Consider the following 20,135-nt stretch of genomic DNA (forward strand, 5'->3'; position numbering starts at 1 on the left):
AATGCCTTGCATTTTACTGCTAGAAAATAAGTAACAATCGTTAACCCGTTGCTAATGAGTCAAGTAATTAATGACAACACCAAATGGATGAAAATAAAGTATTTATTCTGTTATAAAACTAAATAACTCATCCAACATATAAGATAAAAGAAATGTGTGCAAACGCAAATAATAATCAGTGAACAAATCCGAGTAAACAGCATTCAAAAATCTATGTGCATAAGCAGGCTAAAACTGCAGTTCTGTCGATTTTTTCTACCTTTTATTTAAACATAAACTTGCATTCGTGTAGTTTCAAAGTAAGATCTGTGATAAATATACCTAAGTCATGATACATTGCACATTTAAGATAAAACCTTACAATTTACTATGTCACTTTACAAAACAAATTGATGGCAAATTTCATGGAAAAAATTTAATGTTAATTCAAGGATAAATAATTTGGATCAGTACGCAAACCACGTGGGCATTTCTTGATCAAATTAAATGGATAAAATTACCTGTAAAAAACCCATTATGATTACATCTGAATTTAAATACCTAGAAAATATACTGGTAATCAACTGGATACAACTGTTGAGAAATTATGTGTGTGGAATTTGTGGTCAATTACATGGATAAAAATTTGTGGTAAATCAGCTTGAAAAAGTAATGCCGGGTAAATCTAATGGATAAAATATGACTAATAAATCACATGTATAAAATTAACGTGCATGGCATCTTCTAGAAATGAACTATGTTCAAGATGATTTGGCAAGAGTAAAACATACAACAAAATAACATTAATGTGATCATAAAACAATTATTCTTGGTTAATAATGCGTCTTAGACATGACATGCATGATTATTTACATCTGATTTAAATATGATTGAAAACAATTAGGAAACCATTGCTATAATCATGTGACTTTTTATCTTAATAAAATGAATCAATATTTTCAAAAAAAAAAGAAAATTTACTTTTAATTTCACTTTAAACATTTTTTTTATTTCTTAAATAGTTCTTTTAACTGGTATGAATAGGTGGTATTTATTTGAAAAGTAATGTTTGTGCATAATGATAAAGCAAAAAAAATGGTATCTTATGTAACGTACTAGCACACAGCATAAAAATAGCAAACATAAAAAGAAATCTGGGTATTAGAAACAAACTTTACATACAAACCAAAACAAACATATCACTGACATAACATAAACATACAAAAACATTCTTATCATTTAAATTACCGAACACAAGATAGGAAATATTTTCTGTGATAATATTTACTACATTTTGCACTATAAATTCAGGTACCGGCCCTATTGTTTTAAGATGCATATACATGTATAAACTTGATAAAAATAGCCTTTCGGATATACTTTTACGATGCTTGCACATACAAGCACATTGCAACAAAAGCTTGTTAATTAGGCAATTTTCAAATAAAACGAAATTTATCTACAATTTAAGAATAATCAATGCATATTCAGGTACAAAAAGTAAATTCAAGCATACATATGGTTTTAAATAGTGATCAATACATCTTAAACGAGTCAGGTGAAATGAAATGTTAAACAAGAGGACCAAGATGGCCCTAGATCGCTCCCCTGACCTATCAACCACATCCGAGCAATGTATTAGACAAGCATCCTGACCAAGTTTGATGACAATTGAGTTAAAAATGTGACCTCTAGTGTGTTAATGTTTTTCCATATTTGGGCAGTGTGACTTACCTTTTGACCCCAGGTTACCCATATTCAAACTTGACCTAGAAATCATCGAAACAAACTTGCTGACCAATTTCTAGGATATTTGGATACCAACAGTAGCCATAAGAGAGTTCACAAGATTTTCTATTTTTAGCTCCTGTGACCTAGTTTTTCATCAGAGATACCCATATTTGAACTCCTCCAAGCAATTAACTTGACAAAAGCATCCTGACCAAGTTTGAAGAGAACTGAGTCAAAAATGTTACCATTAGAGTATCAACAATGTTTTACATATTTGGGCAGTGTGACCTAGTTTTTGGACACCAGGTGATCCATAATCGAACTTGACCTAGAAATCATCAAAACAACCTTCCTGATCATTTTCCAGGATACTTGGATCAAAACTGCAGCCACTAGAATGTTAACAAGATGTTTCTATTTACAGTCCCTGTGACCTTGTTTTTGATCGGAGACAACCCATATTCATACTTGACCTAGAAATCATAAAAACAACCTTCCTGACAAATATCCAGGATATTTGGATCAACACTGCAGCCACTTCAGTGTAAACGAGATTTTTCTATTTTTAGTTCCTGTGACCTAGTTTTTGACTGGAGATAACCCATATTCAAACTTGACCTAGAAATCATCAAATTAACCTTTCTGACAAATTTCAAGAATATTTGGATGAAAACTGCAGCCACTAGAGTGTTAACGAGATTTTTCTATTTTTAGCTTCTGTGACCTAGTTTTTGACCCAAGATGACCGATATTCAAACTTGACCTAGAAAAAATCAAAACAACCTTCCTGACAAATTTCGAACTTGATCTAGAAATCATCAAAACAACATTCCTGACAAATTTCCAGAATATTTGAATTAAAACTGCAGCCACTAGAGTGTTAACAAGCTTTTCTATTTTTAGCTCACGTGACCTAGTTTTTGACCAGAGATGATTCATCTTCGTATTTGTCCTGTATTTTATTAAGACAAACATTCTGACAAAGTTTGATGCTGATCCAATCCAAACTGTGACTGCTAGAGTGTTAACAACCCAATTGTTGACGGCGAACGACGCACTATGCACGAAGACGGATGCCGGACATAGCCCCATCACTATACCTCACCTTGACCACTTCGTGGTCAGGTGAGCTAATAACAATTACATATTTTACAGCCTATATATATGTATGAAAAGTAATCATTGTTGCCCTTAGAGTATTTTTTTCTATAAAATTCATTTCTGGGAAGGGCTTAATCTAATGTTGTTAACCCATTTGGTTTTTGTTATATACTCATCGTTTGTATAATATTTGACATGTATTTCATGCAATAAAATATGTTTAAACTAAATGAAACCTATGACACGTAAATTTTTCATTCGCAATTATTTAAATCCATTTCACAATGATATGTACAATACTTAGGGCAATGTGACTTTAAATCCCTATAAAATACATAATTATATATAAATTTCCCACTCTCTACATACAGTCAGGGCTGATAATCGCCGTTTAAAACGACGCACACCCGCCATACACATAACATAATATTTCAAAGACACACATCATTTATATATTAAAAAAACATTTTTACGATCATATTGCAGTTTGGATTAATTTTTTTTGTTTGATCAGAAATAGTCATAAGCGTTTTTGCTGGAACGTTTAGATGAGCGGCGAGCAGCCTCCATATCTTCACTATGAAGAAAAGACGGATTGTCATTACCGTAAGCAGACGTCTCCTTGGTGACCTTGGGTAGTTGATTCTCTTGTTCTTCTACCTGCAATTAACAAAATTTGAGGTCGTATATATATACATTGAAGGACAACTTTTCTTTGGTAGATAAATAATTTGAGCCGCGTCATGACAAAACGAACATAGTGGATTTGCGACCAGCATGGATCCAGTCCAGCCTGCGCCTCCGCGCAGTCTGAACAGGGTCCATGCTGTTCGCTATCTGTTTCTCTACTTGTAATATGGTTTGTAAGCGAACAAAATGGATCCATGGAGACTGCGCGGATGCGCAGGCTGGTCTGGATCCATGCTGGTCGTAAACCCATTATGTTGGTTTTGTCATGACGCGGCTCATTTAATACAAGAGTGATCAGTAATCACATGTGTCGCCTCATGATGGCCAATTTCATGTTTGGACAAATTTTGTGACAGACGGACAGACAGACGGACAGTGCGCAACTTGACTTGGTACTGATAATACCTGAAAAGTTTGGATAAAATTGCACCAGTAGTTTATGAGGAGTAGTCTGGACAAGCTTTTGCGTATCTGGCAACACACAGAAAAAAAACACCTTTTTATCAAAGGGCCATAACTCGGCCAAAAATCATTTAACCAGAAAACCCGTGCAATATGTGCAAGGACTTGAGCTACAGATCAATCCTGTAAAGTTTCATTGAAATTGCATTAGTGGTATAAGAGAAGTAGTCCGGACAAACTTTAAAATTAAAAATTATTAAAGGGCCATAACTCTAACAAAAATCATTGAACCGAAAAATGCTGGCAATATGCACAACTAGACTTGGTACTGATCATTCCTGTAAAGTTTGGATGGAATTGCACCAGTAGTTTATGAGGAGTAGTCTGGACAAGCTTTTGTGTATCTGGCAACACACAGAAAAAAACACCTTTTTCTATCAAAGGGCCATAACTCGGCCAAAAATCATTCAACCGGAAAACCCGTGCAACATGCGCAAAAACTTGAGCTACAGATCAATCCTGTAAAGTTTCATTGAAATTGCATTAGTGGTATAAGAGAAGTAGTCCGGACAAACTTTAAAATTAAAAATTATTAAAGGGCCATTACTCTGACAAAAATCATTGAACCGGTAAATGCTGACAATATGCACAACTAGACTTGGTACTGATCATTCCTGTAAAGTTTGGATGAAATTGCACCAGTAGTTTATGAGGAGTAGTCCACGGATGTTCTCACAGGACAGTAATTATGTGGCTACTCTATTGTTCTCTCTATTGTTCTTTTTAGCCACACAAAAGAAAATAGCCACATAAAAGCATTACGGAATGAATGACATCAAAGAGCCACATAATTACTCTCCTGTGAGTGCGGACAGACAGACAGACGGACAGACAGGCGACGGAGAAGTGATCCCTATATGTCGCCACTACTCCGTAGAGGCGACACAAAAACGAGTTATTTCCGCGAGACTAAAGGATCCTCTTAAAATTCATTAGACATCAGTGTAATGCCACTGTTGATAAATATGGATCATATTTTGAACTAACTCATGTTTATGAAAAGACCAACACATATAAAAAAATGACCGGTGATAAACTGTTCTGTATCTGATTTAATAATAAATTTAAAGTATACTGACGAAATATAGCAGTTTAAACGTACAGATACCAATGCGAATTTGACAATATTTAAAAAGGTGCATAATTATAAAAAAATCCCGCTTCCGTTAAGGAGATTTTCTCGATGTGTTCCCTTCTGTTACATCTACCACAATAAAGGATTCAACTCAAAAGGCTCACATTTATTTTTAAATCAGATACAGAACAATTTTAACATAGAATTGAAGCTTTTTAACTGGTATTTAAAATATACGAATAATTTTGATATGCTGTAATGATACAAATTCCAGTAGGAAAAATCAAATATAAAAAATAATACATTTGATTGTATGCATAGTACATATACAATACAATACAATACAATACAATTAATGAACAACCCACGGCAGTCTAAAATGGTCATCTTTACAGAAAACTTATTACAGTACTAATGTAGATATACAAGCGTTATATATAAACATTAAAGACGAAAACATGCTATTTTTTAATTATAAAACACTTGACATACTCATAAAGATGCACACACATTGCAGTTTGATTACATATAGTTTACAAAAAGATATACACAATTAACATTAAATATTGCATATAAAGACAATAAAATAAATACAATAACCATTACATTTGCCAAATAAGATTACATATAACTTGCAAATATAGATAATACGTAATGATTTACATATATACAGCAAGAAGTTTCATAGACATAACGTATATTACATAATTTGCATACAGATATACAATTTGTCTACACATGGCTCTTTACATAAAAAGATAGCATAATTATGATTATTATCATACAGATGTAATGTTTATAAAATCATAATAATTATCAAGCACATATTCTATGTATTTAGGAATGACTGGTGGAAACATTTTCAACTTCAAGAATTCCCGACTTCAAAAGTTGAAATCGTGAATTCATGAAGTTGAAATCGTGAATTCAAAAGTTGAAATCGTGAATTCATGAAGTTGTAATCGTGAATTCATGACGCTGAAATAAATTGTAAATTCGTGAATTTCGTAGGTTGAAAAAAACGTGAATTCATGATGTCAATATTGTGAATTCACGAAGATAAAATCGGCAATTCATAAAGTTGAAATGTCCCCACCGGTCTTCCGTATATATTAGAAATATATAACATGAATTCGCGACAAGAGAGAATGTAAGGTGCAAAGAGAGAAACGACAGTGATTTCAGAGGCTTCTTTAAGCTTTATAAAGAAATACATGTAACTGCAAGTCTATAAAGAAGAGTTCTACGATAGGCATGCATATATACTTTTGCTAAAACATGCTAAAACTTATCAAACAGGCATTTATATCAGGAATATATTTGCACGTCTCACCCTTAGAAAAATGTTCCATTATCGTCTTGATATGCATAGTTGTACTGTAAAATGTATGCAAATATAAAATTAATTATTTTGGGACACATCGATCAAGGGTGCGTAATATGGCGTCGTATATACCAGCTTTCAATGAATAAAGATCCCCTGGATCATGGTAGAACCAACAATTTTCGTAAGCTTGATGAATAGTTTGCAAAAGGGACTCCACTGCGATTTTTTGACTTGACGAATTGGAAAATATTTTTCGACATTAATGTTTCGTCTGATCTATGTCTAAACAAATAGTCTGTGTGCAAAGATTCAATCCGTTTTTTTTTTCTCAGAACAATTATTCTGTAATTGTGAATAATGACGTCAAATTGGACAGAGATTTGCACTCAAATCGGGCAAAAAATAACACAAAATACAATTTTCAATTTATATCTGAATATAATTTTTAATTATCTCTTGCATATCTTTCTGATTTGTGTGCCTCGGTTAGCCTATGTAAGTATTTCAAACTTCAGTTGTTTAGGGTATTTAGGCTTCTGGACCTCAGTGAAGTTCCTTTAATTTTTTAAAGTTCTTAACGAAAATAAACTCTCATTTGGTAATGAGCAAATAATTCGAAGTCAAACACCTAAAAACTCGGTAAGGAATGCCCAAAAGTTAAAGGGTTTGCAGTGTTAAATGTTGAAAGCTTATTAAAACAGTAAATGGATAAAAAGAACTGCTTAAGATGTGTTTTGAAAGCAATTTGTAGAAATATAAAAAGAACAACTGGTTAAAAAGCATGCTATTAAGCAAAGTAACTATAATTTGACTTTTTGTCATTCATCGAATATTGTTCAGGCAAACTTATGATTAATCGTTTGCGTATGTGTTTTATGATTACCGTGGTCGGTCTTTTTTCAGGGTTCGAAACTATGACAGAACGGCTGCTGAAAATGGTTTTTATTTAAACAATGTTTTTCTTTTGTTATCCAGAGGTGGTCTTTTAAACAGGTTTGCCTGTATATGTTGTTTGACAATGTTTTGACTTTACCTTTCCAGTGTCCTTCCCGCTTGTCTCATTTAGAGACGATGCATTTGTTCTAAGCATATCATACTCGTTTTCATTATATTTAGGTCTGGGAATACTAAATGCCGTATCAGTATCGTCATCTATCGGAAAGTCTTTTGTCCTTATATTAGTACCAGCCAACCCGAGAGAACTATCGAAATCCATAGATGATAGTGGTCGTCTGCGATAACCGCTGTATCGATTTCTGTATCGTCTGCAATAGATATATTAATACTTAGTTAACCAAGTTTTTTATTTTCATGTCACAAAGATTTTAATCAAAATTAGTTCATAAAAATTCTGCACAATTTTTACCATTTTCAAGGCTTTATAAGATCAAATAAGCGTCAACATAACAAGAAATAATACTTTTATGAATAATGGATCATATAAGCAGATTAGTTGCGATGAAAATTAATTGAAAGCCTTTGTTGTGGACTTATTTATTTGCTTCTTTTGATATCTGATGATACCTCATAAGGTGCACAAAAAACATCCCTTGATGTTCCTTTCTTAAACAAAACTACTAATTTTCTATATGTACAATTTCACATTTTCTTAATTATTGTAAGTAGTCCCATATCGTTTAATCAATGATTACATGAATACCGAGTAAGAAGAAACAGTGTTATTTTGCGGATGTAATATCTAAGATTCAGATTAATCAGACATCTTGATTTGTACTGATGAATATGCTTTATAAATAATGTATAAGGTACCTGTACATTCCACATAATCCACAAAGTAAGAAAAGACAAACGCCCCCTACACTTGCTCCCACTGCTATGGCAATTATCTTTAACTCTGTAATAATAACAATGATAATGATAATAATGTAAATAAAATAAAATGATAATAAAGAGATGATAAAAATAAAAATTATCAATATAGAAAGAAATGAGGATGATGATGATGATGATGATGATGATGATGATGATGATGATGATGATGATGATGATGATAATGATGATGATGATAATGTTAATGACGATGATGATGATGATGATGATGATGATGATGATGATGATGATGATGATGATGATGATGATGATGATGATGCAATCAATTACAATTATAAAAAATGATGATTTTAATACTAATGATAATATCATAAAATGGTTGTTGATTTTATTGTTATGTAAGGCAGACTTGTGTTTCACTGTCTTCGGTACAATAGACACTTTAAACATGATATGTTTTCATTTCATCTAGTAAAAATACAAAGATACAAAACTTATACTGAAACATGTACAATATATCATAAATACAAACAGAAGTATTTTCAAAAATCTTTTTTTTTAAGATGCCAATTTAAAACGAATTCCAAGTCAAATTAACCAACTTCAAATTAAACAACAATACTATCGAGTGCATGCATTATGTGTGATATAATACTTAAACATTATCATGAATTAAAAAAGTTAACAAGGATGTTCAAAGTTTATTTACTCTCTGCTTCAGAATTCTCATTTTCACAAGTTGGTCCTGTCCATTTATCATCGCACCTGTAAAAGATAAAATAATGCATTTTTATGACAATTTGAATCATGTAATTATCATCTTCAAATCAATAGCCACATGAGGTGATATAGTATCGACTGTCTACCTAGTTTGTAAAGAGCTGATGGTTCTGTAAAGAAAGCTGCTCATGCGTGAAATTATAGATGGATTTGTATTTGGGATATTGCTTCACCAAACATTAGAAAACATTATTACAGGCCAATTTATTCAAAACTAAAACCACATAAATATACTTATTATTAAATGAAATTGTGACTTTTTTACATTAAATAAGACGTTGCTAATGAGGTCTCTAACACAATACAAAGTGAATCTTTAACTATTCACACTTACTTGCACAGATACATTCCCTCTGTGTTACCATGTATACATTGTCCACCGTTTTGGCAGGGACTGGAGTCGCACATATCTAAATAAAAGTTAGTACATGTTCTTTTAACCATCGAAGAATAGAACAAATATCGTGAATATATAGATTGATAGTGAAAAATACTATTGATCATGTAGTTCAGTTATTATGTTATGTATGTACATACATTTGTATTAATAAACATAATTATTTCGTACTTTCGCTTGTTATCGTTTTACTCGACTGATGTAAAAATGTCTAAACAATATTAATAATTATTTTTTCTTCTGCATTGTGTTTATGGTTACTTTCAGTCGAATCATTTTAACTGAGAAATATCTATGCTGGGTTAAATATGATATTTGATATATCAAGATATTTTACAGGGTATTAGACACAATATAAACGGTTATATTATAAACTGTTTATAAACGACCATATATAACGGATTCAATTATGCTTTCTTGAAGTATTTACAACTGATGTGCAGCAATCGCAAAAATAATTAGGAAAAAAATCACAATCAACATAAATGCTGTAGTAAATTGTATATATTGAGTAAATATAAAAAAGCAAGGGTTGAAAAGATTATGTTGCTCTTGGCTGCCAAGAAAGTCACAAACTTAATTCTAGATTAGGTGCCAACAACTAGACCCATATACCTACCTACACAATTAGGTTTTTCGTACCGAAACCCTGGTTCACAATGGCACAAGTAGCTCCCTGGGTAGTTTGTACAATTTTTTCCTCCTATACACACTGTAGATGGTTTCGGACTACACTCATCAATATCTGTGAAATATTCATTATATGTTGTTTTTTTTTCTTTTGTAAAGGTCATATATAAAGGCATAAAGGTTGTTATCTATTTTAGTTTTTAAAAACTCATTACACATGTAGGCCTATGTGTTTCTTCATCAAACTTTCCTTGTATTCGATAAAGCATTTCTACATAAAATTGTTATCTTGAAAAACTTGGTATAATTTTGAAACAGCGTTCTTGAAGGTCATAACGTTTATTGTTTTCCAAGCCTTTCGACAATGTTCGGTGTTTTCCGGTGAATTAACAAATGCATACATTTACTATTTTTCATAAGAAACGGAACTTTACAACATACACCGAATTTTCACACTTGTTTGATTATTTTTCAGAAAACTCTTACCTTTACAGCTTGTATAAGGGTTGGCCCATCCACTAAAGCCTTCCCTGCATATACATGAATAATCTCCATTTGCAGATACACACTTGGTTGATATATCATCGCAGGTTACAGATCCAGGCATATTACAGATCCCTCCATCTTTATCTATGTTGAGAGAACAACAAAATGTCTTAATTGAAATTGATACTTAAACAAACTAGGCGTGTCGCCTCATGATAGTCAATTGCATGTCTTAGCTATTGCGTTGCAGGAGACACAAAAATCATTAGCAGGACAGTACGCAGTTTTGTTTTTCAAGGGCAATAACTTAGCCAAACATCATTCAACCGGAAAAGCAGAGTATTATGGGCAAGTATTTCAGATACAGATTAATCCTTTAGTTTTTTATGGAAATTGCATTAGTGGTATAAGAGGAGTAGTCCAGACAAATCTTAAAAATCAATATCATTAAAAGAACCATAACTCTGACAAAAATCATTGAATCGAAAAATGTTGATAGGATGCAAACTAGACATGGTTTTGATCATTTCTGTAAAGTTTTGGTGGATTTGTACCAGTAGTTTCAGAGTAGTTTATATCTGGTAACACACACAAAAATCATTTTGTATTGAAGGTCCATAACTCTGTCGAAATTCATTCAAGCGGAAAACCTGTGTATTATGAACAAGTGCTTAAGCTACTAATCAGTCCTGTAAAGTTTTTGTTTATTGAAATTGCATTAAAGGTACAAGAGATGTAGTCCGGGCAAACATTTTAAACACATTTTTATTCAAGGGCCATAACTCTGCCAAAATTCATTCAAGCAGAAAACTCGTGTAATATGCACAAGTACTTTTGATACAGATCAATCCTGTAAAGTTTCATCGAAATTGCAAAAGTGGTATAAGGACAAATTTTCAAAATAAAAATAATAAAGGGCCATAACTCTGACAAAAATCGTTGAACCAGAAAAAAACCTAATGACTTGGTACCAATCATTCAATTTTGGATGAAATTTCACTATTAGTTTCTGAGAAGTAGTCAAGACAAGCTATGTGTAGCTGGAAAGTAAAAAAAAAAAACACATTTTTATTCAAGGGCCATTCCTCGGCCAAAAATCATTCAATCGGAACAATAGGTGATATAGTGTCGCAAGTACGTGACGTACAAATAAATTTCGTAAAGTTTCATTTAAATCACATCAGTGGTATACGAGGAGAAGTCCACACAAACTTTGAAAATCAAAGCAGTTAAGTGTCATTTCTCAGAACCGGAAAGTCGATTATATGCACAAGTAGACTTGGTACTGATCATTCCTTTAAGGTTTGGATAAAATTGCTTCAGAAGATTTTGAGGAGTAGTCCGGACAAGTTTTCTGACGGACGAACAGACGGACGGAAAGACGGATGTTCTTACGTGGCTAACCTTTTGCTCCTTTTATTGTTCTTTTTAGCCACACAATAGAAAATAGCCGCATAAAAGCATTACGGCATGAACAGAATGACATCAAAAAGGACGAACAGTTACCTATTGTCCCTCTAGCCACATTATTACTGTCCCGTGAGAGCGAACAGAGAGAAGAGTGAAGTTATCCATATATGTCGCCACTAATCTGAATGGGCGATACAGTAACTCGCTCGCCAATCAAACTGATATACGTCAAAAATATGACTTAAAAGCAAGGGTCTAGAATAAATATAATTTTGAGTATTTTTGAGTAAAGAAATGATTGCGATTACCTGAAAATATTTTAGAATCCTTCGTAGAAATCTTTACAACTGCATTTAAGCCAGGAATTTTCGGTGAGACGAACCCATTCTCTTGTCCTAAGTTGTTAAAAGTGTTATCTAGACTTGCTGTTAGGTTCTCTGTAGGTACCAACTGGTTCATGTGTACAATATAGTCCATTTCGTACTTGTTAAATGATGATGTATCACGCTTTTTTCTAAAATGATACAATTGTTGTTAAAGAGGGTCTCTTATTTTACAATAACTATTGTCTTATTTCATTGGTTGCGTTTAACTCGAGGGTCATTTCAAAATATCATGAACCAAAATGTTAATTATAGATAAATGTTAAAGAAAACGTAGGATTAATGTTGTCCTAGTGAGTGTGTTAACCGTCAGGATATCCTAATCTCCAACTCCTTTTCTGACGATGTACTCCTGTGTGCCGCTTTTCTCACTTGTCAGGTTTGGCCGTACGGGAACCTACTCTCTATTTACGCCGCTCTCCCTTATTGATTATTATCAAAGAAGCATCCTGGTGTTATTCTATACTGTTCTATAATAAAAACTCCTACATAATTAAGAAATCCAAATTAGGAGTTTATATCTCTTACATAGGGTTTCAGAAACTATTCGGTATAATAAAAAGGCTAATTATGAAAATAAATACAAAGAGATGTAAATTCCTAATTAGGTTTTGTTATCACCAAAGTAAGAGTTATAAAGTTCTACGTAGGAGTTATACTTTCACTTTCTCCTTCGTAGAAGTCACTGAGTCCTTAGCAGATTTTTTTATTTACTACGTAGAGTTAGGGGTTTCTAATTTCCCTTTAGAACGACAGGAGTAACAAAGTCCTAATTAGACTTTTTTTATCTCCAACGTTAGAGTTATAAAGTTCTACGTAGAAGTTATAATGTAGAGAAAATCAGAATTCCTAAAGAAAGTCCAACATGGCAAGATTAAAATTTTGCAGGCTCGGTTTGATTTAGTCTCTTCATGGACGGTACTGAAAAGTGCAAATTTCCGTCCACGCCCCAAGCAGCGGCTTAAGTAAAATAAAACATGTAAACACGAAAAATGATGACATTTTGAATTTAGAAACATACGCAGATGTTTTCATACGGCGGTTATCATGGAACCTTCAATGTGACACAGTGGTATCATTCCATGAAAAGCGGCGTATGGTCCCCAATTAAAAAATGCGTGTGCCCTACACGAGAAAGCAATGCCTTTTTATTCAATACATAGAATTAGGATTTTTTAAAGCTCCTTCACGGGACGGTGGGAGTATTTTTTAAAGTCCTTATTTGACTTTTTATCTCCATCGCAATAGTTAGGAAGTTCTTCGTAGGAATCATTAACTCCTAATTGGCCTTTTTATTTCACACAAAGGAGGTATTTTTCAAAGAACATTATGAATAAGCACCAGTACGCTTCCGTACACTCTTACGCATCCGCAATATGTTGGCTATCATTGTATAATGTTAATAAAGACGAACGAGCTCGAGTGTTAAGAAGAATATGGCATGATTTATCATAATGCTATGCCATTATAATCATTTTCAAATTCTTAGTATACATTCAAAATATCACATACCGTGAAGATGGAAGGACAATAAAGGAGACAAGTTCCACAAAATAAACACTTCCAGGTGTAGAAACACTTCCAGATGTACTGAATATGCTGGTTAGCTAAAACAATAAATAATATATCAATTTGAGGAACCAACATCATTTTTGCCATTGTAAATTGTTTGTATGTTTTTTGTTGTTGTTGTTTTTTTTTTTTTGTTTTTTTTTTTTGGGGGGGGGGGTATACAAATTTTTGTCATTTTCACTTTGAAAAGCAAGAACCAGTTGAACCGGATGATGCTCCCCGATGTTGGACTCAGGAAAGTATAAAAAATGAAGAAAGGGCGAAAACTCCAAAATTAGGCAAGGCAGAGTTATGTTTTTTTACACGGCACTTCTATTAAATGAGATATATCTATCTGTAAAGTTTCGTGATGATATCTCTTATAGTTTCAGAGTTATGTCCCGGGTAAAATTCAGGAGTTGCAGTTCTTTCTAATGAGATATATCTACCTATAAAGTTTAATGTTGATATCTCTAATAGTTTTAGAGTTAAGTGCGGACAAAAGTCAAAAAGTAAAAATAACCAAAGGGCAATAACTTCAAAACAAGGCAAGGCAGAATTATGGTTCTTTAGCACTACATCTCTATCCAATGAGACCTATCTACCTACAAAGTTACATGTTGATGTCTCTTATAATTTTAGAGTAATGTCCCGGACAAAGTTCAAAGTGTCAAAATAAACAAAGGGTAACAACTCCATTGTTATTGTTCTTTTACAATGCACACCTTCTCAATAAGATCTATCTACCTACAAAGTTTCATGTTGATACCTATTCGGTGAACATCACCAAGTTCAAACTGGGCTCTTGTCTTCCTTGAGTTCATACCTGTACAAAGTTTGATGTTCCATCTATTAACTTGCAAAAAAGTTATCGATTTAATGACATCCAGTACCGTCTTAGGTCGCTCGTATGTATAATATTATATAAATACTTAAATACAAAATGTGGTATAATACCGACTTAAATTTTGCTACATTAGAACACTTTAGTGCATCTTGTTTAAGTACAGCTCGTTTAAATAAAAAAACTCAATTATTTCCGGTATAATGTACTTCTTCTACATTAAAGCAGCATGCCTTCAGAACCATACTCATATTCACGAAGATTTAGAAAATGTATAAATAACACTCAACCCCCCCCCCCCCCCCAAAAAAAAAAAAGAAAGAAAATGAAGTCAAAACATGCAAAAGTAGCCCTTACTGCGTAAGTCACGCAGTGGAAATAGGTGAAAAATTCTGTGCAAATTCGGCCAATAATTGCACATCATAACATATAAGTAATTTAATATTTTTACCTTCTTAAGACCTTACTTTTTTCTAAGTATCATTCTCTTAAAATATATCGGCTCATATGGAGGCATGCAGGTTTAAAACACGTTTATATACAATAACAATCACATGCTGGTAAATTTTAAGAAGCTTTAAAAAAAACTTTGTAAAGTTTAACATACCATGTTGACGCCGAGTATATTAAACATATACATAAAATCAAAACGTTCACCATCAATGTGCGTATTTCCTAAAGATTTTATTATTAAGCTGCTAAAATTTAATCTGATTTAGCCTTTGCAATCAAATTATGCAGTTGGACAAGACTCTTTAAATGTTCATAACTTAGTTTTTCCTAATTTTATATTGAAATCCCTGAAAATTTGGATAGATTGTTCAAAACATGGCATATTTAAAACATAGATTCAGTGTGTAATTTTGAGACTTACATAATCAATCATTGGCTTCTTCAGGTCCTCTTTAGTCACTGATGGTGTTGCTTCGAACACGAGAACACCTCCATAGGAATGCTTTTCTAAAATGTATGTCAACATAATAAATATAAACGCAATCAAATATATATAACAAAACGAGTCCCTGCTTGCCATTGTATAAGATCTTTTGGTTTTTAGTTCGATTGTGTTGGAAGCTATTAGCTTATTGAAATACTCTCGAATCTGTTCCTGGAAAACCAACCCGTACTAATAAGCAATGAATGTAAAGTTTCATGCTCAAAAAACAACGTCTTTGACAGGGTTTGAATCCAGGCGGTCAGCAATCCTTAGATTACTAGTCCGATCCGTTAACCACTCGGTCACGCCGCCTTTTAATTTCAATATTTCAGTTACGTTTACCAAAATGTACATGGAAATATATACATGTATGTATCAAATATACTGTTAACCACTACTGTTGCTGTTCAAATACACTAAGAAAGCTAAACAAGTATTTCATTCACTGGGTGTACATTAAAAAGCATGTTTGTAAAAAAAAATAACGCTATCTTAAAATCATATACACTGTATACAGAACATCTTCAAATGAAAGAATCTTAATTAATTCCTTTGTAAGCAGTTATATTATCTTTATTTTGCAATCTGACTAAAGTTCAGATCTACTTATTTCTTTTATGTAAAAGCGGAACGTTATTTAAAGCTGATTTTAATCAGATTGCTTTATTTATGGCGAAGTTCACTTTAAGGCATATTATACCTCAGAAATCTTATGTGTCGTAAAGGTAGCAAAAATTAAACAAATTACTATTTTGACTTCCATACAAAATACTAATTCAATAGATATACCATTTGCAAACAGAGCAAAGTAAGCAAAAGATAGTTTATGTATATGGGATTTTTTTTTAAAGTTTATGTATATGAGATTATTTTTTTTTTTTGGAAACTGTGACAAAAGAAAACGGTATAAAGTCTGTGAGAAAATTATAGCATTTTTAAGGCATAATGGGCCTTTAAATAAATTTCGACCAATTCTATATTTGATATTTGCCATATGGAAGCTGTCATTGTTATTGTAATAGGGATGAAAGGTGCAAAGAATGATTTATTGGAAACATTTCAACGATCGATGATAAATCAATAGATCATGTGAGGTTACATACCTTTAACATTAACGCACTTTCCACCATTTTCCGTAAAACCAGGCATACATAGACAATCTGCGGACCCAATCGTATTTACGCAATATTTGTTTTGGCGAGAATCACAATAGGAAGAGTTACTGCTACACTCGTCAATATCTGTTTGTATTTTATAATAATAATTACAAACATTACATGTGTTAAACGTTCTTTTTCACTTAAATAAAATGAAATAAAAAGACACCTATATATTATGAAATTTTGACTTTATAAATTGTGGCATTAATGCCTTACTGCAACGAAAGAAAACTTAACAATGAAAAAGAATGCAGAAATAACTTATGTACGTACCTTTACACGTGTTGCCATCAACTTCGTAACCCTTTCTGCAACTACACGTATAGCCACCTATTGTATTATTACAAAGCTGTCCACAATTTGACTGATTTGTTCGACATTCATCAATATCTGAAATATTAACATGTATCTGAAATAATAATATATACACGTGTACCTTAAAATAAAAGCATGTATCTGAAATACTAACATGTATCTGAAATAAAGGCATGTATCTGAAATTAAAACATGTTTTGGAAATAAAAGTATGTATCTGAAATAAAAGCATGTATCTGAAATAAAAACATGTATCTGAAATACAATCATGTATTGGAAATATAGACTTGTATATATCTGCTGGTTATTACTTTTTCCTCGATCATTTGACAACTTTTAGGCCTTTTTGGAAGAATAACTAAAATTGTTGACTTTGAACTACAGACCATTCGGTATTGTGGAGTCAAATCTCTTTAGGCAAATCGGATTTTTTTTCATGTGAGAAGCTAGCTCATTAGAGGATGTTGGTAATGGCCAGGTGCCGCTTGTAAATAATAAAATGAGGGAATAACATTCAGGTTTTTCTCTAACAGGGTTTTTCGAAATTGTCATGTTATAGTATCGGAGTGACTTTATTTCAGAGGGAAGGCTGGCGGGTACGTCGAACCAACATTGTATAGGTCATATGGCGATTTTCAAGCTTTTCAGGTGACCTTCCGTGGATTATTTGAGGCACTAGAAGGCGCCTGAGTGGAACAACCGACGTTCTGTAAGCTAGTTGGATAGCTGTTATACATGGAAAAATCCAAAGTCGATGTACTGATTCGGGCCAACAACGGGGAGAGACGGCAAGTGGTTTGAAGTCAACATCATTCACCACTAGACCACGGACGTCCCTTTTGGGTGACTCTTAACCAAACATAAATGAGAAACGACAAAATACGCACACACAAATTTGTCTTTACCTTCAAACAATAAACCTTTCAAACATTTTAATTAAACCAATCAATATTTTCAGACTGAAACACATATTAAACCTTATATGAACGAGTTCTTAGTATCAGCGGCTGTTAGAATAAGATACTATTCTAACTGTTTAGAGTGATGTCAGTCAGCATACGACTTACTAGTGAGCCCTTAACAACACAAAACCCTTAACCTTTTGGATTCGACCCGTTAAATGTTTATGAGTTGACTCGTCGGTCCCTGTCGGGCCCTTAAATGGTGTATACTTTTTTAAGTGTTACATATCCCAAGTTGCCTGAAGAACAAAACCATATTTGATATTTTCCTATCAAAAGACAAGGACATGTTATTTGGTCACCAAACAATAACTTGCTTTCATATTTCATCTCATTGAATCAAAATACGTATCGATCACGCCAATAGAAAATATCATGACTTATCGCTCAGTCAGTTACCAATTGTAAGCACTATAAATCCATACCGACTTAAATCAACATGCCACATAATTTCGAAGCAATACTTCTTTACTTACCATAACATTTAACTCCATCGCCTGTAAGGCCTGCCGGGCATGGACCGCATGGATTATCAAGTGTACCGTTGCAAGTAACGTTCTCAAAACATGGATTTCTGTCACAAATATTCACCTTTTTCTCGCAATAAGTTCCGTTTTGGGTCTCTGGACAAACACATCTAGCACGGAAAAAGTTGTCTGTAATAACAATGGTGCTATGAAAATTTCACGATTTTCTAAAACAGATGCAAAAGGTTTTTCAATTATTAAAAAGGTTTGTACATGGCGATGGTAATTCCAATCCATCGCATAAATCAAAATTCGCAAACATGTATATTTTGAATGCATGGTTATTAAGATTTCTTGCTGATGCAATGTTTATTTTCTTTTTGATAATATTTGCTTAGTGTGTAATTGTCTAACATGTGCATGAATGGAAGAGATCACTTTAATATTGATTTGTTGGGGTTGTTTCGCATTTTAGTTCTATTTCTACATAACTACTTTATAACAGAGTCTTAAATTGTACAAAACCAACTTGCAACATGCGACTTGAAATCGCAGCATCATCATTTACTTGGTCATTTTGATATTGCACTTCTTGTTATATAATTTCATGTATAAATATGCCATCGGTGGAACTTGACGAGAGAGACGCCTACCAGGTAATTCTATTACTATTCTATAACTATCATTTTATAACATGTTTTTTATAATGTTTTAATACTGGATATAGAGCATGTTAAATGATTATCAGTTGAAGAAAGAAGTCCTGAATTTGCAGTAATGTGTCGTAAATGTACCAAAATGTTAACAAAGTAATATTTTCACTTCCATTCAAAGTACTAATTCACTATAATCATACCAATTGCAAACAGAGCAAAAGAAGCAAAGATGGTTAATATATATGGCAAATGAGTATATATTGTTTTTAAAACTGTAACAAGGTACCAAAAATAAAAATGAGAAATAAAACTAATAGCATTTCCGAGCTTCATGGACCTTTAACATACAGTTTTTTACTAACCGTTCACTGGACCGTCTATTTGGATCAAGGAGTAATCACACTGATCAGCTTTTTCACACCCGCAATAGTAAATGTTCGGCTGGTATTCCGAGTATGCATTCAAAGAATCTTTCGCCATTATTGTAAGATCCACCATTGAATTTCGCAATGACTGTGACACATTCCAAGAGAACATAGTGTTATCTATAAATACAAAACGATGTATTGAATGACGCTCAAATATTGTACAATATCGATGACCATACAATTCGCTGAATTCATTCAACAAAATCATCATACGAGGGTATGATGATTAACGCACTTTTAAGAGTTTATACTTAATTAAGCATGGGATATCTCTACTATGACAAACGAGTTTCGTTACATGTTAAATGACTCCTTTGTATAAACCTATGATCATGAATCTTTTATATATTATCAAAGAACACACTAACCGCATTTGTATGACTTCGATTCTATGTTAGTTTTACAAGTGACTTGCACAACACTCTGCTGCTTGAATTTTAATTCTACAGACGTATTTTTGCTGTATCCAACATAAAGTTCATTCGGAATTTCAAGATTTGGTGGCATGTTATCTGAAATGAAAAAGAAAACAATAACATATATCAATTTATAGAAATATCAAAAAAGGCTTGG

The 20,135-nt window shown here is 32.8% G+C and overlaps 1 protein-coding gene across 2 annotated transcripts in view; it reads right to left on the reverse strand.

Annotated features, from left to right (window-relative positions):
- Positions 1 to 467: 467 nt before the first annotated feature.
- LOC132720855 (mucin-like protein) overlaps positions 468 to 20,135 on the reverse strand; it is a 35,959-nt gene continuing 16,291 nt past the window's right edge. Inside the window, exons 17-32 of one of the 2 annotated variants that reach the window (XM_060705080.1) lie at positions 19,931 to 20,074; positions 19,497 to 19,679; positions 18,488 to 18,667; positions 17,008 to 17,124; positions 16,678 to 16,815; positions 15,512 to 15,597; positions 13,755 to 13,849; positions 12,168 to 12,373; positions 10,450 to 10,593; positions 9,953 to 10,078; positions 9,271 to 9,346; positions 8,866 to 8,921; positions 8,136 to 8,220; positions 7,399 to 7,630; positions 6,372 to 6,415; positions 3,333 to 3,471 (exon numbers count right to left, since the gene is read on the reverse strand). In XM_060705080.1, the coding sequence (XP_060561063.1) occupies positions 6,374 to 6,415; positions 7,399 to 7,630; positions 8,136 to 8,220; positions 8,866 to 8,921; positions 9,271 to 9,346; positions 9,953 to 10,078; positions 10,450 to 10,593; positions 12,168 to 12,373; positions 13,755 to 13,849; positions 15,512 to 15,597; positions 16,678 to 16,815; positions 17,008 to 17,124; positions 18,488 to 18,667; positions 19,497 to 19,679; positions 19,931 to 20,074 (1,910 nt within the window). In that variant the 3' untranslated portion in view covers positions 3,333 to 3,471; positions 6,372 to 6,373. Of the gene's footprint in view, positions 3,472 to 6,371; positions 6,416 to 7,398; positions 7,631 to 8,135; positions 8,221 to 8,865; positions 8,922 to 9,270; positions 9,347 to 9,952; positions 10,079 to 10,449; positions 10,594 to 12,167; positions 12,374 to 13,754; positions 13,850 to 15,511; positions 15,598 to 16,677; positions 16,816 to 17,007; positions 17,125 to 18,487; positions 18,668 to 19,496; positions 19,680 to 19,930; positions 20,075 to 20,135 lie in introns of both variants that reach the window. The other variant, XM_060705078.1, reaches the window with a different exon arrangement.

Source organism: Ruditapes philippinarum, unplaced genomic scaffold (genome assembly GCF_026571515.1).
Source record: "Ruditapes philippinarum isolate M1 unplaced genomic scaffold, ASM2657151v2 ctg6122_1_1_1_1, whole genome shotgun sequence".
NCBI classification, from domain to species: domain Eukaryota; kingdom Metazoa; phylum Mollusca; class Bivalvia; order Venerida; family Veneridae; genus Ruditapes; species Ruditapes philippinarum.